Source organism: Oncorhynchus clarkii, chromosome 27 (assembly GCF_045791955.1).
Source record: "Oncorhynchus clarkii lewisi isolate Uvic-CL-2024 chromosome 27, UVic_Ocla_1.0, whole genome shotgun sequence".
Classification (NCBI taxonomy): Eukaryota; Metazoa; Chordata; class Actinopteri; order Salmoniformes; family Salmonidae; genus Oncorhynchus; species Oncorhynchus clarkii.
Window position 1 is genome coordinate 20,448,637 of NC_092173.1, and position 24,356 is coordinate 20,472,992.

At 43.7% G+C, this 24,356-nt stretch overlaps 1 protein-coding gene across 2 annotated transcripts in view; it reads left to right on the forward strand.

Annotated features, from left to right (window-relative positions):
• The window catches only part of LOC139386179 (membrane-associated phosphatidylinositol transfer protein 3-like), a 118,280-nt gene that overhangs the window by 47,796 nt on the left and 46,128 nt on the right, over positions 1-24,356 (forward strand). For both annotated transcript variants that reach the window (XM_071131650.1, XM_071131651.1), the window contains exons 5-10: positions 159-382; positions 12,782-12,971; positions 14,100-14,240; positions 15,180-15,373; positions 19,398-19,555; positions 20,405-20,575. In XM_071131650.1, coding sequence (XP_070987751.1) covers positions 159-382; positions 12,782-12,971; positions 14,100-14,240; positions 15,180-15,373; positions 19,398-19,555; positions 20,405-20,575 — 1,078 coding nt within the window. The remainder of the gene's footprint in view (positions 1-158; positions 383-12,781; positions 12,972-14,099; positions 14,241-15,179; positions 15,374-19,397; positions 19,556-20,404; positions 20,576-24,356) is intronic.

Genomic DNA, 24,356 nt, shown 5'->3' on the forward strand with positions numbered 1-24,356 from the left:
AGGTGTCTCTGTTAGCTATAGTATATATGAATGCAGGTCCAGGACTCTTGGCTTATACCACTAATCCACTTCTCTCTCCTCTCCTCTCCTCTCACATCCTCCTACTTTCTACCTCCCTACCCCTCATTGGTTACTTCTTCCTCTCCTCCACTCTACAGAAGACCCAGTGTAAGACCCACGTGTTGCTGCTGGTGATGCATGGTGGGAACATCCTGGATACGGCAGGGGGAGACCCTGGCACCAAGGCTGGCGATGCCACCACGCTGTCCTCCGTGCTGGAGAAGGTGGCTCGGGCACACTTCCAGGCCGCTGCAGAACATGTGATGATCAAGCTAGTGGCCTGCCCGGCTGTGTGTGCCGAGGCCTTCTCCCTCGTCTCCAAGTGAGTCAATCACACGACACGTCAAGGGGGGTAAAAATCTGGAAATTTCTAACATTTCTTAAATGTTCTGATTTTGATGTTTGCTTTCTGTTTGGCATTGAAGAGCAGTTTGTATTGGCCTTTCATCCCTTCCAGATTGTCTCAGCGCTGCCCCCCCGTTGCTGAGCTGTATAGCTGAAGCACAGTGGAGAATCATGATGGTTATAAAGCAATAGTAGCTTGTGATATGTGGGCTCTATTTGAAAGCATTTCTATTGAGGTGAATTCACCCCCCTAGCGATTTAGTCTGACAGTCAGAATGACAGTGCACCGTTTAGGCATGTTTGTCATTTTTAAGGAGGCATGGCAGAATACCCAAGTGACCATTTCCAATTCACAGATCTCGGCCTTGGGAGTCAAATGAATCAACAGCGACGTCGGGCCAGAGACAACAAGGCTGCCAATTCTGTTGAAGGTTAAATTGGAAATGATATCGAGCAGGTAGCCTTTAAGCAGAAGTTGCGATGTTAATTAGCATGCCACTGACATTTCCCAGCCTTTCAGGGCATGTGGAATACTAAACTCATAACCTTGATCTACCCCTGAAGCCCCCTGAAGAACCCTGAAGCACCCTGAAGAACCCTGAAGCACCCTGAAGCCCCTGAAGAACCCTGAAGAACCCTGAAGCCCCTGAAGAACCCTGAAGCCCCTGAAGAACCCTGAAGCACCCTGAATAACCCTGAAGCACCCTGAAGAACCCTGAAGCCCCTGAAGAACCCTGAAGCATCCTGAAGAACCCTGAAGCCCCTAGCTCTATTCAGCGGAGAGAGAAAGAAAGATGAAACAGATGCCAGAGTGACTGGTTTGAATTGCATTAGTGTGGAAAGGAAAATGATTTTTGATGACTCACTATGATCTGTTTACCTAATTAATGGCTGTTGTTTATTATTGGGCTCCTGTGCCTTTATCTGGTTGTGGAATAGAGGGAACTGAATTGAAGATGAGACGAATGTGGAAGCTGTTACCTCCAGAATAAGCTGCTGCCTGCTTGTCAATCTTGCCCCGTTCAATAAATCAGCTACAGTTACAGTACTTACTGTGGCTGGCTGCATTGAAAGCAGATGATGATGGCGGCCTGCAAGTCTTCAATCACACATGAGCTTAAAGAGGCGTCTCTTTGAATCCTCTTCTTTAAATCACATCCGTTAAGTAATGAAGACCTTGGCGAGGTGAAGACCAAAGGAATCTGCAGACTATCTTGAGTTTTTGCCCCATTTTGAGGAGGAACCCGAAGCAGCATCTCTCTGTTCTGTTCGGGTGATTGTAGGCAGTACTGTATGTGTCAGGCTGTGCAGAGACTGATCTTTTCATGTCGCATTTAAAGCTGCCAGTCTTTCCGGGGGGAATCCTTTGAGACAAATGCACACATTTTTCAGCTCCCTGCTGCATATATTGTCTTTGGTAGAATGTCACTTTGTTTTGCATAGCTCTTTTTCATTGATATGCCTGTGAGAATGTTTGTGTATATATTTCCACTAATTGGTATGTGTTGACTGGGTGCTGGCAGACTGGGTTCTGAGATTGAGTCCCAAATGGCACCTTATTCCCCACATAGTGCACAACTTTAGATCAGTAGAGAATAGGGTGCCGTTCGGGACGCACCCTGAGATTTCCATCCGTCTGTCTGTCTGGTGTAGTGATTGCCGTTGGTGAGAGACAATGACTGGAGGCGAGAGCTTAAATAGATGTGAGGGCTGTGGTGTTTCCTCAGCAGCTTGACATCTTCCTGCCTGCCTCCCTGCATGGCACAGCAATGGCCAGGGATGAAATATTTAAAGGAACAACATCCCATGGGTCTCTACTGGGTGGGTGTGTGTGAGTTATTGCCACATTTCTCAATTGCTGCTCCATTTACACTCTTTGAAAGAAAGATGCTATCTAGGACCCAAAAATAACCCTTTTTGGTTCCAGGTAGAAACCTTTTGGTTCTAGGTATAACTATTTTGGGTTTTGTGTAGAACCTTTCCACAGGGTTCTACATGGAACCCAAAAGAGTTCTTCTACCTGGAACCCAAAAGGGTTATTTTACCTGGACCCAAAAAGAGTTCTCTTATAGGGACAGCCGAAGAACCCTTTTGGAACACAGAAAAGAGGATGTGAACCAGTTGATTTATTTTCCTGCGACCAGACGCATTTCCTCTGTGACAGTTGAAGATATACAAAACATTGTCTACAGCTAAACTAATAAACAACTCATGTGATGTTGGTCTTGTATTACTTTAGTTGAGGACAGGGCGGGACAGGGAGTTTGACCTGACAGTGACCTGAGGACAAGGAGACCACTCATTTTCTGTCCATTCACAGCATACACAGCCAGGGAGCAGCAACTCTCAGTCTACTCCGCACATCTCTGCCTAATTAAGCTCACATTGTGGTGTGCCTCTGCCTCTCCCCCTGCCTCTCCCTCTGCCCCTCCCCCTGCATCTCCCCTGCCTCTCCCTCTGCTCCTGCCTCTCCCTCTGCCCCTGCCTCTCCCTCTGCCCCTCCCTCTGCCCCTCCCCTTTCCCCTCCCTCGGCCCCTCCCTCGGCCCCTCCCTCGGCCCCTCCCTCGGCCTCTCCCTCTCCTTCTGTCTATGTCTCTGTTTCTCCCTCGTTAGCTTTGTAAACTGTGTGCCCCGTCATTTTTTTATATTTAAATTGTTTTTATTTAACTTTTATTTAACTAGGCAAGCCAGTTAAGAACAAAATCTTATTTACAATGACGGCCTACCCCGGCCAAACCCTAACCCGGACTACACTGGGGCAATTGTGCGCCGCCCTATAGGACTCCCAATTGTGATACAGCCTGGAATCGATCCCTCTCTGAAGTTATAGCCTATTTCAGTCTTGCCCACTCTGTGACATCAGATGAAGTTAGAGCCTATTTCAGTCTTGCCCACTCTGTGACATCAGATGAAGTTAGAGCCTATTTCAGTCTTGCCCACTCTGTGACATCAGATGAAGTGAGAGGGAATGTGAGATAGTGTAACCTTCTTGGCTTTGAGGAGCGATGCTGGCTTGCTGATGCTGGCTTAGGGGCTTATCTGTTCAATCAGCCCTATCTCCTCTCTCTTGCCACGCCACTCCTAATGGATAGATCCTGTTAATGGCAGCTAGCTAGGCATCTCTTCATCAGCACATTTACATTACATGTAAATCTGTAGAATCAAACACTACAGAAATGGATGGGAGAAAGGATGATAGACATTGTGTCCCAAATGTAGTGCACTGCTTGGGCCCATAGGGCTCTGGTCAAAAGTAGTGCAGTATATAAGGAATACGGTGCCATTTGGGATGGAACCCAAATCTGATTCTAACAGTTTTTTGTTTTAATCGGCAGTCTTCAATGTAAATGGCCTTGATACAATTCTCTTAGTAGTATTGTTGAAGAGGTTCATTCATGTACTGTAGGAATAGGCTGACAGGCTTGCTGTAGGTTGAACACAACTGTAAGCCTACTTTTGTTAGAAGTGTTACACAGAGGAAGAGAGTGAGTAGCCAAGGAGCCCTTGTCTTCTTACAAATAGGCTCTCTGAAGGTCTGTTCTGCTTTGATGGCATACCACAGTATATCCTCAGCTTCTACCCCGGCTAGCATGAACACTCTCATAATGAGAATGTGTGTGTGTGTGTGTGTGTGTGTGTGTGTGTGTGTGTGTGTGTGTGTGTGTGTGTGTGTGTGTGTGTGTGTGTGTGTGTGTGTGTGTGTGTGCGTGTGTGTGTGTGTGTGTGTGTGTGTGTGTGTGTGTGTGTGTGTGTGTGTGTGTGTGTGTGTGTGAGAAAGTCTCATCTCACACACCAGAGATACTTTCTCATAGTGACTTGAAACCCACTGTGCTCCTATAGGCTCTGCGTTCTTCCAATAAATTAGATCGGTATAGCTGTGTATTCTATATCCAATTACAGTGAAACTCAGTAACAAAGCATTACCTGGACTCTCTCTATATCAGGTGAAGAATAAATATCCCACAGCATTACCAACAACATAAGTAGATGACTAATTATCCATCTCTAGAAATAAATAAAGAACAGGCTGACGAGAGAAGCTGGGTGGGTGGCTTTGTGTTGTCTTGTTGTGTCTAGATGGTCTTTGACCTTGGTCTTGGCCATGTAACTGCCTGTCCAGGGGTGTTATGGTAATATCTGTGTCCTGTGCCAGCAGCAGGAGGCTCTACAGGGCTCTGTTAACACGACAGTAACAGCATGACACAGTACAGCTATAGCAGTACATTACGCAGGCCCTTGAGAGTGACTACCGATGGATAACCTACATACCAGTGGAGGTCAGTGCCGTTTAAGATGAGGGAGGACCATTTATTTTTTTCATGAGCATAGCCTTATTTCTATTACAGCAAATTGGATGACTGTCATTCATATTCCATTCACCCAGTTCAATGTACTGTAACATCGATAGGTTTAGGCTACTACATTATTCTCAAATTGCCCCTATAACCATCAAGAAGTTGTGACGCGTTCAATATCGCCTTGCACACACTCTTGCATGCACTTAGCTGATCTAGGGTGTAATCATTAGTCCCACAGTTGCAAACGAGAGTTTCTATTGGACAAATTCAGGTACATGTATGTTTATCTCTGTTTCGTTCCACTTGCTTCCGTTTAAGAAATGTTTTTCAGCAGAATCGGCAGAATAAATACACCCCTGGTCACGCGTAAACACTGTTCACATTCATAACAGCCATGTTGTATTCCTTCTCACATCTATGCACTCGCTTCCTCTCACCTTTTCCCTTTGTTTGTCGACTTCAATGCACAACAGCTGTATGTGACCAGGCAAAAAAACATTTCCAAGCCAAACCATGTCATAACTGCTACACACAGCCTACGTCGTTGTCACCATAACTAAAGTAACGGACTTTCAGCTCCCTCCAAAGATTTTCTATTGGGTTCAGGTCTGGAGACTGGCTAGGCCACTCCAGGACCTTGAGATGCTTCTTACGGAGCCCCTCCTTAGTTGCCCTGGCTGTGTGTTTCGGGTCGTTGTCATGCTGGAAGACCCAGCCACGACCCATCTTCAATGCTCTTACTGAGGGAAGGAGGTTGTTGGCCAAGATCTCGCGATACATGGCCCCATCCATCCTCCCCTCAATACGGTGCAGTCGTCCTGTCCCCTTTGCAGAAAAGCATCCCCAAAGAATGATGTTTCCACCTCCATGCTTTACGGTTGGGATGGTGTTCTTGGGGTTGTACTCATCCTTCTTCTTCCTCCAAACACGGCGAGTGGAGTTTAGACCAAAAAGCTCTATTTTTGTCTCATCAGACCACATGACCGTCTCCCATTCCTCCTCTGGATCATCCAGATGATCATTGGCAAACTTCAGACGGGCCTGGACATGCGCTGGCTTGAGCAGGGGGGCCTTGCGTACGCTGCAGGATTTTAATCCATGACGGCGAAGTGTGTTACTAATGGTTTTCATTGAGACTGTGGTCCCAGCTCTCTTCAGGTCATTGACCAGGTACTGCCGTGTAGTTCTGGGCTGATCCCTCACCTTCCTCATGATCATTGATGCCCCACAAGGTGAGATCTTGCATGCAGCCCCAGACCGAGGGTGATTGACCGTCATCTTGAACTTCTTCCATATTCTAATAATTGCGCCAACAGTTGTTGCCTTCTCACCAAGCTGCTTTCCTATTGTCCTGTAGCCCATCCCAGCCTTGTGCAGGTCTACAATTTTATCCATGATATCCTTACACAGCTCTCTGGTCTTGGCCATTGTGGAGAGGTTGGAGTCTGTTTGATTGAGTGTGTGGACAGGTGTCTTTTATACAGGTAACGAGTTCAAACAGGTGCAGTTAATACAGGTAATGAGTGAAGAACAGGAGGACTTCTTAAAGAAAAACTAACAGGTCTGTGAGAGCCGGAATTCTTACTGGTTGGTAGGTGATCAAATACTTATGTCATGCATTAAATGCAAATGAATTACTTAAAAATCATACAATGTGATTTTCTGGATTTTTGTTTAAGTGTACCTATGATAAAAATTACAGACCTCTACATGCTTTGTAAGTAGGAAAACCTGCAAAATCCTTCTGAATTTGCTAGCTTAGTAAGTGATACTGAAGTGAATTTTTTTTTACAAAATCGCTCTCCAGCTCTCTCTTGCTTCTCCTTCATTTTGGAAAACATTGATTTGTTCAAAACTGTTCAACTATTGTCCTTCTCTCACTTTGAAGCAACTACTGACCCACATTTTATGTACTGCAGTGCTAGCTAGTTGTATCTTATGGGTCATTCCAATGAATCTGTGCCTTTTCTGTCCCAAGGATATTATATGCATAAATATGCATGAAAAGTATCTGTATAATACATTATATTATCAAGCAAAGTGTCATGCTCTTTGTCCTGATTGCAATTTGAAGATACATCATGTAAAACCTAATAAAAACTACCTAGAACAATGACAAATTTTGATTTGAGCCCATCCCCACTCTCTAACGCTACACTTCACCATGAAATATAATGATTAGAATCATTCAGAAATCTTTTTTATTTTTTATTGTGTGACTCTATTTCCAATTTAGACATAAAATACATTTTCTCAATGGAAATTTCTAATATGTTAGTTAAAATACACATTTTAGTCATGCCCCCAGGTTTTTACTCAGTCCTGTTACCCTGACACATTCCCCCCTTTAAAAATGTGGGACATTCCACAAGTCACATGATCAACCGGAAGTAGCATCATTTGAGTCTCCAGAAGGTCATGGGAAGACCAAAAGTAAGTAAGTTTTCTCACTCTTTTTTCTGTATTTTGTATAATTTTGTAAGTATGATTGAGAATGTTTGTTTTTTAAAGATAGTTTTGGTAAACCACTTGAAGGTGCTAAGTGTTATCGTGTTATTAGCATCGATGCCATGTGGCTACATTTCATATATTTGAAAATGCTATACTAAAAACTCAGTCCTGTTACTTTCAGTCCTGTTACTCATATGAAGGGTAACAGGACTGAATAAGAGTAACAGGAGTGAGAAGTTTGAATGAAATATGAATTTCAAATGTGTATCTGGTATATACATTGATTCATTATAATACTATTCTCTTGATTTTAAGTTTCACAGTTGGAATTACTGAAGGTGTTTTCAGTTTTACAATGTGAACACATTACTTACAGGGAGCCAATCGATTAAGTGCTTAACTATCGTAATTGTGATGTACTTGTGTGTTTTAGGCAAAAAGATGAAGGGCTTAAAAGGAGGTGAAAGACATCAGAGAAGCTCCAGAAACAAACTGAAGAGCTACAAAAGCAGCTACAGACACAAACCCCCAAAAAGGAGGGGTATAAGGAAAAAAGTCTGTGTATGAAACAGAATAATCCATCTCCACGTACAAAAATGGACAAACAAATGAGACAGCTACCTTCCATGAGGCCTTAGTGGAGGACATCCAGCAGAGGTACAGAAACTCACAGGGAGAAAGGGAAAGGCAACTCATCTCAAAGATAGTGACAGGAAAACGTATAAAAAATATAGGCTGCAACGTCTCTCCCAAGGTTCATTTGGGTTTTCAAAGAAAAGGTGACTGATGAATGCGAAGAATGCAGAACTAAACTTAAACTACCAAAGGAAGAGAAACAATGGGGTGGTAGATGGCTTCATGAACAATGTCAGAGATATTTACACCAGGGATGATGTCAATCGAATTACGACTGGGAAGTGGCAGACCCTCACCCAGAAGAAAATCAAAAATCAGAAGAGGTTCCTTTTGAACACGATGAAAAATCTACGTGAAGTTTTTGGCAGAACATGATGGGTTGATCTCATACTCCCTCTTCTGCCCACTGCACCCCTTTTGGGTTGTTCACCCAAGTGACCGGGAGACTTGCATGTGCAAGCAGCATGAAAATCTCCGTTTTTATCGTACAGAAACTGCTTCACCTGAAGATCATCAACACTTTCAATCCTGATGAACTTCTAAAATCCATCACATGCAACATGATGTGCATGATGTGCATGTGCGGTGTGCAAGGACATCTCTGGCCCCGTCTCAGGCCAATATATACAACCATAAGAATGAAGTTACTTATGTCCAGTGGGCAATTGTGGATAAGGAGCACAAGAATGACCCCAATGGCAGAACATCCACCATCAAAAAAGAGTTCCAGACCACCCAAGAGCAACTGCTGGAACAGCTGAACCTGATGCTGCGCAAGTTTAAGAGGCACACTTACAACATCAAGAATCAGTTTACCCACTACAGGGCACTGAAACAAGGCTTGAAAGCACATGAATGCTTAATTCATCTGGACTTTTCCGAAAATGACCTCTATAAGTACAGAAATACAGACGGTCCACTTCAGAGCATCACACCATCAGGCAACATTGCACACAGGTGTGCTTTATGTGCATACAACCCCACGACCGGTGTCCTTCTGCACAGTGTCCTCCTCCAGACAGAAGGGCCCACCAGCAATCTGGCAGCACTTATCACCAGTGCTTGATTATGTGTAGAGTGCACATCCAGAGGTCTCCACTGTCCATTTTTACAGTGATGGCCCTTGAACTCAGCATAAGCAGCAAGGGAATTTTTTCCTGTTTCGTACTAAGCTGTTCAGAAGAGGATTCACTGCTGGATCGTGGAATTTCTTTGAGGCAAGCCCCGGAAAGGGTGCCCCGGATGGAGTGGTAGGGCCCTGAAGAGGATGGCTGATAGTCTTGTCAGCAAGGTGACAGATATCCCTGATGCTTCAGAGCAGTTTTCTGTGTTGAGCAAGACAGATACAGCAATCAAGTTGTTTTTGTGGAAGAGGAAGCAGTCAACAGAGCAGTGTCAGAGATGCCCAAGGATGTGCCACTAGTTCCATCTACGATGAAGATGCATCAGGCAGTAACCCTAGGCCATGGAGAGCTGACCTACAGGGACGTCAGCTGTTTGTTCACAGCAAGACAACATCTGAACTGTGAGCGCTTTAATGCAAAGCATTTCACATTTAATTGACAGAAGGCTCCCACGACCACAGAAAATCAGTGGCAAAGTCCTTGTTGTTGGCAAATGGTGTGTGCTGAAGTACGACGGTCAACGGTACCCTGGCATCATCACAGACAAACACACACTGTTTGTTGTATGAAAAGGATAGTGGCCAACAGGTACTGGCAGTCAATGTAGAGATCTGAGGATCTGTTTAATATGCTCAGCTTTTTGTATTTGTTGTCTTTCTTGCCTTTTGTAGAGGAAGATGGAGAACCCATACTGTGTAGAGGCAGGAGCCAGACACACATACTGCAGAGGAGGACCAATACTCACACCTTCTCTCTCCCACCCCACACACACAAGCACACGTTCACATCCACGCACACACAATTGTTACTGCTTTTATGTTGCTATTTAGACTAAGACATTTTTTGCCAAATATAATGACCTCTGTTTTATCTTTGTTTAATTGAAGGAAGTTCTGTGACATCCAGTTATTCTCACACACACAAACACTCATTCCTGTTACTCAGTGCTCATTCCTGTGACCCAGTGCTCATTCCTGTGACCCAGTGCTCATTCCTGTGACCCAGTGCTCATTCCTGTGACCCAGTGCTCATTCCTGTGACTCAGTGCTCATTCCTGTGACTCAGTGCTCATTCCTGTTACTCAGTGCTCATTCCTGTGACCCAATGCTCATTTCTGTTACTCAGTGCTAATTTCTGTGACCCAGTGCTCATTCCTGTTACTCAGTGCTCATTCCTGTGACCCAGTGCTCATTCCTGTTACTCAGTGCTCATTCCTGTTACTTAGTGCTCATTCCTGTGACCCAGTGCTCATTCATGTGACCCAGTGCTCATTCCTGTTACTCAGTGCTCATTCCTGTGACCCAGTGCTCATTCCTGTTACTCAGTGCTCATTCCTGTTACTCAGTGCTCATTCCTGTTACTCAGTGCTCATTCCTGTTACTCAGTGCTCATTCCTGTGACCCAGTGCTCATTCCTGTTACTTCATTGTGTTTTATTAAAACAAATAAAGATAAACCACTTATTTTTCAATTATGTTTGGTCTATCCTTTAAACAATTGTTTGAAACATCACATTATATATTTTTTTAATAAAATTGAGGTTTGGGTCTCCCTTAAAAATAAAAAATGGCTTTGTGTTTAAAAAAAAATACATTTCACCTGCATATGTTGTGACTTTTTAGCTACAGATATATATATTTAATAACATGTAACCAATTATTTCTTTAAAATACCCACTTTATTGAGGGGAAAACAAAGCAACTAGTGGGCATGACTTTTAATTGATATTTAAACAGAGTTTTGGTAACAGGACTGAGAAAAATGCAACCATCTTCCATTTCGAAGCCTTGTAAAAAAATCATACATTTGCCTAAGATTGACCATTACACATTTTGAATAGTTAAACATGTGTGCTATTAGATACAGTGCTGAAAAAAGATAAAGAATTACGTTTAATTTAGAAAAGTTCCAACATTTAAATGGCACCGATTTGGCGGAATGGCCCTTATGCTTTCAGTGCTAGATTCATTCTCTGATCCTTTGATTGGTTGTCACGACTTCCGGCGAAGTCGGTCTCTCTCCTTGTTCGGGCGGCATTCGGCGGTCGACGTCACCGGCTTTCTAGCCACCGCCAATCCACTTTTCATTTTCCATTTGTTCTGTCTTTGTCTTTCACACCTGGCTTCACTCAACCAATTACTTGTTTATTATTTAACCCTCTGTTCCCCATGATTTGTTTGTTAGTGATTGTTCTTTGTACATCGGTCCGTTTTTATGGGCTCGCTATGTTGCTTTGTATTAATTTTTTTTTGAGTAAAGTACGTTGATTACTCATATCTGCTGTCCTGCGCCTGACTCTCTACACCAGCTACACACAGGACCTTTACATGGGTAGACATGTCAGTTCATGCTGCAAGAGTTCTGATAGGTTGGAGGATGTCCTCCAGAAGTTGTCATAATTACTGTGAAAGTCTATGGAAGGGGGTGAAAACCATAAGCCTTTTTGTAGGTTTTGTATTGAAGTCAATGTACCAGAGGAGGACATAAGCTAGCTGTCCTCCGGCTACACCATGGTGCTACCCTACAGAGTGCTGCTGAGGCTACTGTAGACCTTCATTGCAAAACAGTGTTTAAATAAATTATTTGGTGACATGAATACATTTAGTATAGTTTTATCTAAAAAGGATAACTTTAAAAAGAAAATGTTTTATAATTTACATTTTTATGAAATTCACAGAGGAGGATGGTCCTCTCCTTCCTCCTCTGAGGAGCCTCCACTGATATATACTGCAGTAATGCTGTTACAGTGTAAGTACTTACAGTACTCAGCTTTAAAAACATACAGTCGGCCATTCTGGGGTCAGATACATTCTAGTCAAATGGCAGTTTTTACCTAGAACATTGCCTAACTGTACCTGTGAAATAACTGAACAGAAAACAGTTCCTATCACCTACATATTGTAGGTGTCTTATTATAGTGGTGTCACAGTTTCTTGCTCCATGTTCCCCACCGCAGACACAGGGGATCTGTTCACAGAGAGAGAGAGAGAGGGTGGGGAACATGGCGCATGACATCACAGCTTCACCTTGCCATTTACCTGGGAAGCTCCTTTTCTCTCCTGGCTATTCTTATCAATGGATACTGCTGGGTAGGGACCTCCTCTACAGATGGAGTCTTCACACCACGCAGACCCCATCCTATCCATGACTGCACCCATATTTCAGCCTTGGCACAGGTTTGGCAAGTTCCTGTAATCTGAGCTGCTGATGGATGGTGATAGGTACAGCTGTTCAAGGAGTGCTGGCAAGGGCAAGGCTATTGTTCACTGTTTCCCCACACTGTTGGATAATGGATCTTGGACACTCTGTCACTCTGATTCACACACACATGCACACACATCAGATGAACAGAGCGTAGGGTGCTATCAGACATTCAGAGGAGGCGAGGTTGTGCCAGCAGGAGAGAGTCTGCCAGCCTGCACCTGTAAGGAGAGTGGAAGAGAGAGTGAGTGGAAGAGAGAGAGTGAGAGAGATAGTGGGGGGGGGGGGGGGGGGGGGGGTGAATAGCCACAGGCTCATTCATCATATTTATACATTCCATGGTAACAACTCATTTTGTTGGCTCTTTTTCCCAAAATAACCTTGGATTATCAGAAACAGCCAATTACAAGACTTTTTCCAAATTCCATTTCCCATGACATTTTTGTGCAGTGGAAACGCTTGATGAATGAATGCCTGTTGATACTGTAAATGTCAGAGGGCTCTCCATTCACCATATAGCTACTTTCCATTTTCCATGTAAGACACAAAACTATGGCAATACAAGTCATTTTTCAGGGATAAATAACATTTTGAATTGAATTGATTGTTATTCAAGGCACACAAATGACTTCCTGTTGTGTGTTCCCCTCCTTCCTATCCCCTCCAGTCTGAACCCGTACAGCTACGACGAGAGCTGTGTGTCCAGCAGCGTTGACCACCTACCCCTGGCTGCCCTCCCACTCCTTGCCATCGCAGCACCAAACTACCAGGACGCCGTGGCAACTCTCATCACCCGCACCAACCAGGTCTACCACAGCTTCCTCGAGTCCCAGGACGGACAGGGCTTCACTGGCCAGGTGTGTCTGTCCTCTAGTGTCCCCCCTAGACAGGGCTTCACTGGCCAGGTGGGTCCGTCCTCTAGTGTCCCTCGAGACAGGGCTTCACTGGTCAGGTGGGTCTGTCCTCTTGTGTCCCTCCTAGGCCGGGCTTCACTGGCCAGGTGGGTCCGTCCTCTAGTGTCCCACCTAGACAGGGCTTCACTGGCCAGGTGGGTCCGTCCTCTAGTGTCCCACCTAGACAGGGCTTCACTGGCCAGGTGTGTCTGTCCCTCTAAAGTGTCCCCCAATATAGGTCTTCACTGGCCAGGTGGGTCCATCCGTCTAAAGTGTCCCCCAATATAGGGCTTCACTGGCCAGGTGGGTCCGTCCTCCTAAAGTGTCCCCCCATAAAGGTCTTCACTGGCGAGGTGGGTCCAACCTCTAAAGTGTCCCCTCGGCTCCCACAGGGTCACACTGACTCACTAGAGATGAGTCATACTGTAAGGAACAAGGGAGGAGAAGAGGAGAGAGAGAATGGGAGATCTCATTCCCTCTAATCTCTCATGCCAAATCCAATAATGTGCTGCAGTCCATTTAATGGAGGCCAATCATTTCCAGAGGAAGTGATGATTGGGATAGAGAGGGCTGGGTAATCCTCTGTGTTCACTGTGGGGACTAATGTCGCCAGAGACCTGCAGCTTTATCATGCCGTATGCAGACCCCATTAACTCTCACACACCTGTGGACAATCCCCTCTCTGATAAGGACCCGTGTTCTAATTAAGCACTGTCATTTTAAAGAGCGCATTATTGGCAAAACCATGCAATGTTTAAACTCTATTAAATTGAACTTCATCTCCTTGCATAACTTTGACAAGATTTGTGGGCATAACACAATTCTTAGTCAGGAAGCCAAGTACAATGGTGGCACGTTAAACCAATTAAGGAGAAAATTGTGTTGTTCCCTCAGACTGAGTCAGTCCTAATGAAGTGTGCTATTGACATTCAGATTCAACTGTGGATCTGAACAGGCACGGGGCCCAAGTATGCCTGCTGGGGAGACTTGGCAGCCTACATTGATTGAGTGGAGCGAGGTTTTCTAAAACGGTGTGTGTGTACTGTATGTGCGTCTGTGTGTGCGTGCATGTGTGTGTGTGTTCCCGTCCAGGTGTGTGTGATGGCCGACTGTGTGGGAGGTGTGCTGTGCTTCGACGCCCTGTGTTTCAGCAGCAGCAGTAGTAGCAGCCAGAGGCAGCATAGCAGCCCCAGCCACAGCAGCAGCAGGAACAACAGCACTGAGAGCCTCAAGGTAGGAACATGACACATTACAACTCAATCAACTTGCTCTCTAACATGTTCTGTAAAACTGCACTTGTGGATGCCCCTAAGAGAATTTTGAATTGAGGCATTACAATTTCAGTTTGTGCTTTCTGTGCTATTCAACTATCTCCCCATGGCGTGTAGCTAGAATTGTGTAAATTCTTCTCTGTTCAGACAGCTTTCCTCTCAGACAATCTCTCCTACCCCATGCTATCCCGGCCAAGACCTTGAAATTACTTGGTGTCCTCTCTCTCAGTATTGAGCTGGCCTGTCTTTTCCTGTTTGTTTACACCCAGTTACCGTAGCACTGCATGATCCCCTGGGCTGCTCTTTCTGTCCGAGCCCCTACTCTCTCCCCTCTCTGCTCTCTCTCTTTCTCTCACTCTCTCTATATCTGTTCTCCTATTTCCCCTCTCTCTCTCTAACCTCAAATCTACTTTGCCCACTTCTACTCTCCTGTAACCTCAAACATAAAACAGGATCAAAATCTCTCTGGAGTTAGCAGACGTGGGTTGAAATACTTTTGAGGGTATTTCAATTACTTTCAGAGACATTTCAAAGTAAGTAGTTGAATATTAGAATGTATTTGGAAATACACATGGAAAGTATTGGTTTGTATTTGAAAAATACTCAAACACAGGCAAGTGTATTTTTAAATACAAATATTTAAATACTCCATGCATTTAAACTCAGGTCTGTTGGGTCCTAAGGCTATTTTAAATCATGTATTTAGAAACAAGAATTTGAACAGAAATACTCAAATACACATGTATTTAAATCCAGGTCTGGTAGCTAGCCAGCTCCCACATTCTCATATGTGCTGAGAGAGAGGGATTAGCAATGAGCTGCTCGTTTTTGTACAGTTATGGTATTTGAGTGTGAGTGAAGCGTGAAGGCTTGTGTCCCTCGCTCTCTTCCTCCCACGCAGGATAACCCTGAGGACAGCCCCTGTCACAGCCCCAGCCTGGGCCTCAGCTCCAGTAAGAGGCTGAGTAAGAGCAACATTGATATCTCGGCAATGCCCAGCGATGGACACAGCCAGGCCAGACAGCCCCTCAGCAGGAAACAGAGCGACTCGTACGATGGAGACACATCTACAGGACAACACAGCTTCTTCAGCAGGTACTGTAGACAGAGAACAGCACCCTGATGGAATCTAGCCATAACCCTAACCCTAGCTTCATGTCCACACCTGGCTCAACCCTAACTCTAATTTCAATTTATATTGTCCTCCAAAAGTGGGGGACAATACCTCCAAAAGCACAATTCATGCACCGTGGTTGGATTATGAGGCAGTGGTAACAGTGTACTTTTCCTTTGCTCACTGTGATACACAGTGGGGATTATTCTGCCTTTTCTCTCTCTTGGCAAGGACTCTGTTGACATTCCGATTCAATTAAGATAAAGGTTAAATACTGTATGTAGATACTCAGATTTAGGGAAAATCCCATAATAGTATACTCCTACCATCACATTCTTGCCGTATACCACTGTCATTAGAATCATATCTGAATACATGTTTTCTTATCACGCAGTTCTATACCCGATGTTTATTCCAGACATTTCTAGTGACATTTTGAATGATGTGTGTATGAGTGCACATCTATCCATCTAGCTATGCTCTTTGTGGTGTGATGGGATAACCCAGATGTACTGTAGCTATCTGGCCCTCAGCCAGGTTGTCATGGGATGTTTTATTTCTATGTGTGTCACTCTGTCATCAATATTTGCTGCAATATGGTCCTTTCTGCCTGACTGTCTACCTGCCTGCTTGTCTGCATTTTTGCCTGCCTTTCTTGCCTGTCTGCTTGTCTGCCTTTCTGTCGGTCTATCTACAGTATATGCCTGCCTGTCTACCTTGCCGGCCTCCCTGTCGGCCTGCTGTAGTCTATAAATAGCCAGTGTGCATACTGTAGGAGACTGACTACTGCAGCTATAGCTGGCTGGATGGGGAGCTCCCAGCTCACTACCATGCTACCAATTAAACAGCACCAAGCAACCAGTGTTCCCACTCCAAGTCACATGTGAGGCTCACGTAGTTATAGTCATAGAAATACCATTTTATTTAGAAGGCTACATTAGCCAGATCCCTGGCAACCTAGGCTGAATCGTAAATGGCACCCTATTCTCTATGAAAGTTCCCCCAGCCCATCCCACAGGATATCCCCACCCCCTCACAGGGAGGGCTCTGCTCTGGTTCAGTTTAGGCTTTTTAGAGCTGTGATACCCAGGCATCAGCCCACTCATCAGGGGCCTCTGGGAAGCCTGCCTATCTCTGGATCACCTGCCTGTCAAAAGCTTCCCTTTTCACCTCAACCAGGGGATTTTACTCTACCCACAGTCCCTGCAGTTATATCTGCAGTGTGGATTTAGGGTAATTAAATATTGCATGGCTGAAGGGTGGGTGGTTGGTGGGCGGTTTGAATAAAGAGAAACAATACCTTTAAAAAAATCCGTAAATGTATCATTATTGTGAAATGTATATAGTCTACATTGACGTTTTTCTTTAATTATTTTAGGCTATCTGGTATTAGTGCTTAAGCCTATAGCCGACACAGACAATCGCCAAATAATGCTTTTGAGAAGGGGCAGAAAATGTTAACATCAATCCATGGTGGAAAAAAGGACATTGTGAAAGTTTAATTCAATAAGACAAAAGCAGAGAAAGGAGAGTTGAAAATAAAAAAGAAGGGAGGGACAGAAAAGTAATGTTTGGAAAAGATTTAGTGAAGTGATTAAAGAGGATGATAGCATCCTGCCAGAATACCCCCCCCCCCCCCCCCCCCCTTCTATTTTCCTTAATTTTGTTTCTAGATTCAAATACTCTCTGTGGCACACAGAGTCAAATTATTTTTATAGAACAAACTTCACGTCAGGATAGTCAACCAAAATTAATGATTCATGTATGTGTGTTATATTAAACACAGAGGAGGGAGTCAAATGTTGGCAAGCAATAAAGATTTCAGAACAGCTATGACTGAATTATTATCCGTACACTTTCAAAAATACTAGTCAAATAAGACATTGGAGAGATGAAGAATTTTGACAAAGAGATTTATTTATAGACTAATACAAATCAGTAGCGGATTTAGGTACTGGCGACATGGACAGCCGCCCAGGTCACCATATTGAAACAAATAGCCAAACCGAAAACTGCAGACAGGCAGGCTAAACTGTCAATGGAGTGAAGAGCAGAAATCTCAACTAGCAAGCAAGTCGCAGCAATGAAGAACGCGAAGGAGGGGAGAATTCTGTCAGGGGGGGGGGTGATTTTGGGCACAACACCGGCTGTTATGTGTGATGATTGTGAGTCGCTATACAAATTCCCCAGTCAAAAAACGGGACTTCAAATAGGCCTATGGCATGTCAAGGGAACTGTAGCCTATTGTTAATATGGGTTCAATTAAAACTGAAATCTGGACATCTAACCAGAATAGCCTACAGTTTTTTGGCAAACTTCTGATAATACTAGTCCCGTGCGAATCGACATTCCTGTGTTTTGAGAGAAAAGGTATTGAGTTTTACAGGTGTTGCTCGAGGTTTGAGCAAGAAAACAATAACTGCTTTGATAAATTGAACAAAGTGCTGCGCATAGCCTATATATGGAGGGCCTACGTGTATCAACTTTCACAGTGAATGCTTTTGTTTATACGTTTTGTGCAAATTAATTGAACATCGCCAAATGCATCATACAAAATAGTGTGCCTATTTAATGCAACCCTTGATGTCAATAGATCGCAAAGCTGCATTCAACTGAGCTACGCGTTTGGAACTAGTTCACTTTCTCATCCATAGCCTAAAAATGCATAACAAGTGCAAGTTAGCTGTTAAGCTCACATCTGATCTGAAGGCAGGGGGCATTTAGGGCGTCTTCTACTGCGGATCCCTAAAATATCATAATCATGTTCACACTTCCTCAATTCAAATATTATGGCGACACTATACCAAAAATGGTTTGGTACGGTTTAGAAACTTGGGAGTCAAGCTCGAGTTATCAGTGTAGCCTGTTATTGCCTGGACTTGTTGAAATATCTTCACACCTTGGAGAAAACCTCCATGATTCTGTCATAACTGTCAATTTATATATGCACTACATTCAAAAGTTTGGGGTCACTTAGAAATATCCTTGTTTTTCAAAGAAAAACAATTTTTTTTGTACATTAAAATAACAGAAAATTGATCAGAAATACAGTGTAGACATTGTTAATATTGTAAATGAGTATTGTAGCTGGAAACTGCTGATTTTTAATGGGATATCTACGTAGTACAGGGGCCCATTATCAGCAACCATCACTCCTGTGTTCCAATGGCACACTGTGTTAGCTAATCCATGTTTATCATTTAAAAGGCTAATTGTTCATTAGAAAACCCTTTTGCAATTATGTTTTTACTTTATCATATAGTCAGGCAGTTGCAGATGGGTTATTAGCAATTTGCTGCGGGTGAACAAACAGCTGACCCGCGCACCACTAGTTCAGACCCCAGCAGTAAGAGGTGAATTGATGGAGGGCAGGAAAGTAGTTTGTAAGTTAGAGCAAGTGAGAGAGGCAGGTAGTGGGAAGATGAAAGACAAATAGAGCATCTGGCAATTCAAGGCAGATTGATTTACCCTTTTAGGCTGGCCACAGACCATAATCCTTCTCTCCATGCTGGCCTTTGTGATGGAAGTGTTAGTTATGGTTAAACTGGAGGGGTCAAGAGGTCTTCTACAGCTGCAGGGTCTGTAGGTTTATAGCCATGCAGTAGGTTTAAGGCCAGTTTGGCTGTTCAAACATCCACAAGCCCCATCCATCTCTCTGCTCTGCCTACTAAGGCCCCAGTCTTGTCTCCCAGATAACATGTGCTTACCACACACATGCTCATCCAACCTGTTATGTACATGCCCACTCAGGACACACACGGTGAATTTAGTAGTAAAGGCCATTATAATGAGTAGAGGAGATGCAGTATTTGAATTTGAGTCAGTCTCTCTCAGAACGAGGTAGTAGATTTGGTGTTTGGTATACCCATCCATTTTCTTGTTTTTCTACAGGGATTGCAACATTTGTAGATTTGGTTTATAGAAATAAAACACATTCTCTCTACTTCTCTCTTCTCTTTCATCTCCCTCTCTCCTTCCATCCCTCCCTCCTTCCTCTTCTCCCAGTCTGATGCAGGAGGGGGTGGACCTGCGTCCCGGCAGCAGCAGTAGTCTGATTTTGAACCCAGGGAGGTTTGACTTTGAGGTCTCTGAATGTTTCCTGCTGGGCTGTCCACTGGGCCTGGTGCTGGCCATGAGACGTACAGTACTGCCTGCTGTCCAGGGTAGGTGTTGTTAGAGAAACACACACACTTCTCACACACCTCTGTGTCTAGGCAGACCCTGATGCAACACCTTCCCCACAATTTTTAGCTACCTCGCTGATGGACCAGATCGATCATCATACTTCTTTTGCTTGAATACACCACAATGTCAGATGCAGCTTTTTAGAGCCTTTTTAGACTATAAACATATTTAAAGGGCTGCCTTTCCCACACATCACCAGTGGAGGAAAAAGTACTCTATTGTCATACTTGAGTAAAAGTAAAGATACCTTAATAGAAAATTACTCAAGTAAAAGTCACCTACTAAAATACTACTTGAGTGAAAGTCTAAAAGTTGTTGGTTTTAAATATACTGAAGTATCAAAAGTAAATAGAATTGCTAAAATGTATCAAAAGTAAAAGTATAAACCATTTCAAATTCTTTATATTAAGCAAACCAAACGGGGAATTATTTTCTTTTTTTCTTTTTTATTGGCGGATAGTCAGGGGCATTCTCCAACACTCAGACATCATTTACAAACAAAGCATTTGTGTTTAGAGAGTCCGCCAGACCAGGGATGTTTTCTTGATAAGTGTGTGAATTGGACAATTTTCCTGTCAAAATGTAACGAGTACTTTTGGGTGTCAGGGAAAATGAATGGAGTAAAAAGTTAAAGTTAGCAAAAATATTAATAGTAAAGTACAGATACCCCAAAAATGTCTTAAGTAGTACTTTAAAGTATTTTTACTTAAGTACTTTACATCACTGCACATCACATTACACATTTTGTACACACAAGCCTTATAATTTATTAGTTCACAGACTAAGAGCCCCCCAATCTCTGCTGTCTGCTGTCCTGTGTCCCTCAGTAAACCAACTCCGTCCTGCCTGCACCCAGATCTTCAACCTGTTCTACCCCTCGGACCCCTCTGCCTCCAGACTGGAGCCCCTGCTGGAGCCCCTCTTCCACAAGCTGCCCCCCTTCCCCATGCCACGCTACCAGCGCTACCCCCTGGGAGACGGACGCTGCACACTAATAGGTGAGTCAGAGGGAAAGTGTTAATAGAAAATCAATTCAACTATGGAGGAGATACCAGCGTATTTTCTGTTATAATTGTATCGCCGTACTGTATTCATCAGCTTTTGGGTTTTGCGTTTCAAATCCAGTGTGAAATATTTGGATAATTCTAAGTAGGTTGGTTCTACACTACACCATTTAGAGCATCTTGACTTAGACTGTTATTTCTGCTACCGCACGGCAAGCAGTATTGGAGCGCCAAGACTTGGACCAAACGGCTCCTGAACAGCCTCTACCCCCAAGTCATAAGACTGCTGAACAGTTAATCAATTAGCCACCCAGACTATTTGCATTTTGTTTTTTTCCTCTACGCACACTCACTGGACTCTACCCACACATTCACACAAACTACACTGGACTCTACCCACACATTCACACAAACTACACTGGACTCTACCCACACATTCACACAAACTACACTGGACTCTACCCACACATTCACACAAACTACACTGAGCTCTACCCACACATTCACACACACTACACTGAGCTCTACCCACACATTCACACAAACTACACTGAACTCTACCCACACATTCACACATACTATACTGGACTCTACCCACACATTCACACAAACTACACTGATCTCTACCCACACATTCACACAAACTACACTGGACTCTACCCACACATTCACACAAACTACACTGATCTCTACCCACACATTCACACATTCTATACTGGACTCTACCCACACATTCACACAAACTACACTGAGCTCTACCCACACATTCACACAAACTACACTGATCTCTACCCACACATTCACACATTCTATACTGGACTCTACCCACACATTCACACAAACTACACTGAGCTCTACCCACACATTCACACAAACTACACTGAGCTCTACCCACACATTCACACAAACTACACTGAGCTCTACCCACACATTCACACAAACTACACTGAGCTCTACCCACACATTCACACAAACTACACTGAGCTCTACCCACACATTCACACATACTATACTGGACTCTACCCACACATTCACACAAACTACACTGAACTCTACCCACACATTCACACATACTACACTGATCTCTACCCACACATTCACACATACTATACTGGACTCTACCCACACATTCACACAAACTACACTGAGCTCTACCCACACATTCACACAAACTACACTGAACTCTACCCACACATTCACACAAACTACACTGAGCTCTACCCACACATTCACACAAACTACACTGAGCTCTACCCACACATTCACACAAACTACACTGAGCTCTACCCACACATTCACACAAACTACACTGATCTCTACACACATTCACACATACTACACTGATCTCTACCCACACATTCACACAAACTACACTGAGCTCTACCCACACATTCACACAAACTACACTGATCTCTACACACATTCACACAAACTACACTGATCTCTACCCACACATTCACACAAACTACACTGGACTCTACCCACACATTCACACAAACTACACTGAGCTCTACCCACACATTCACACAAACTACACTGATCTCTACCCACACATTCACACAAACTACACTGGACTCTACCCACACATTCACACAAACTACACTGATCTCTACCCACACATTCACACAAACTACACTGAACTCTACCCACACATTCACACAAACTACACTGAACTCTACCCACACATTCACACAAACTACACTGAACTCTACCCACACATTCACACAAACTACACTGAACTCTACCCACACATTCACACAAACTACACAGAACTCTACCCACACATTCACACATACTATACTAGACTCCACCCACACATTCACACATACTATACTGGACTCTACCCACACATTCACACATACTATACTAGACTCCAGCCACACATTCACACATACTATACTGGACTTTACCCACACATTCACACATACTATACTGGACTCTACCCACACATTCACACAAACTACACTGGACTCTACACACACATTCACACAAACTACACTGAGCTCTACCCACACATTCACACAAACTACACAGAACTCTACCCACACATTCTCACATACTATACTAGACTCCACCCACACATTCACACATTCTATACTGGACTTTACCCACACATTCACACATACTATACTAGACTCTACCCACACATTCACACATACTATACTGGACTCTACCCACACATTCACACATACTATACTGGACTCTACCCACACATTCACACATACTATACTAGACTCCACCCACACATTCACACAAACTACACTGAACTCTACCCACACATTCACACAAACTACACTGGACTCTACCCACACATTCACACATACTATACAGGACTCTACCCACACATTCACACATACTATACTAGACTCCACCCACACATTCACACATACTATACTGGACTCTACCCACACATTCACACATACTATACTGGACTCTACCCACACATTCACACATACTACACTGAACTCTACCCACACATTCACACATACTACACTGACACATCAACACACACTACATATGCTCACACACACAAAACACACACATGCATATGGACCCCACACACACTCACACGTAGACACACTTTCACACTCCTTTCCACTCTTACCATACGCTGCTGCTACTCTGTTTATTATCTATTGTGATTGCCTTGTCACTTTTATCCCTACCTACATGTACATTTGACCTCAATGACCTCAACTACCTCGTGCCCCTGCACATTGACTCGGTACTGATACTCCTTGTATATAGCCTTGTTATTGTTATTTTATTGTCTTACTATTTCCTTTTTGTATTTATCAAAATGTTCTTACTTTTCAACTCTGCATTGTTGTGAAAAGGCTCGTTAGTAAGCATTTCACAGGAAAGTACACCTGCTGTATTCTGTGCATGTGACAAATACATTTGATTTGGTTTGTAGTGAGAAGGCAGGGGTAATGCTAGGATTTCTTAGATTCTGAAACACACACACAAATTCGTGCACATACACACTCTCACACACACACACAGTGGTGGAACTGAGGCTCTCACTGTCTGTTAGCCTTACAGAATCATAGCCGAAGCATTGCGTTTCAAAGTCATTATAATTCATCCTCTGGTGTGGTACGTTACCCTTAGACTGCACACATACAGACCTGTGTTTGTGTGGTGTGGTATTACTGGGCTAGATGTGTCTGGCTTTAACACCCTAATAAAGCCCTGATTTATTTAAATTATGTTTTTAGCCTCCTTTTGGGACATTGAGACTTAAACATCTTGCCTCTGCCCCTGCCTCTCTCAAGGTAAATCACTGGGAGGGAGTAGTACGAAGGCTGTACAGTATACTGGAACCTACAGCCGTTCTGGTTCTGTCAAGGGGGCAAACCTGTACATCAAGCTGCTTCACGCTACCGAAACAGGAGAAAGGCTCCTGCCCTATGGAACATTCTGGCTCGGACACTGCTTACTTATGGTTCATAAGGGAGTGCCACAGACCTAAAATGTTCAAATAAACCTACTTCGTGAAGTAACCGCAAAAAATTACGATAATGTCACAGCAACATCAACAACAGCAAATTATCTGTTAGCAACTCCCCATATTAGGAAACTGCTTACTCACAATATGTGTCATCATATTCAGAAGTCCCTCTCAGTTAGAAAACATGATGTTTGATTAGAGGGGAGGAGTCTCATGGTGCATCAGTAGTTTGAGAGACTGGTGTTGTGCAAGGGGACTTTCACACTCTCACAGTCTGCCTCCCAAATGGTATCCTATTCCCTATATAGAGCACAAGCAGTG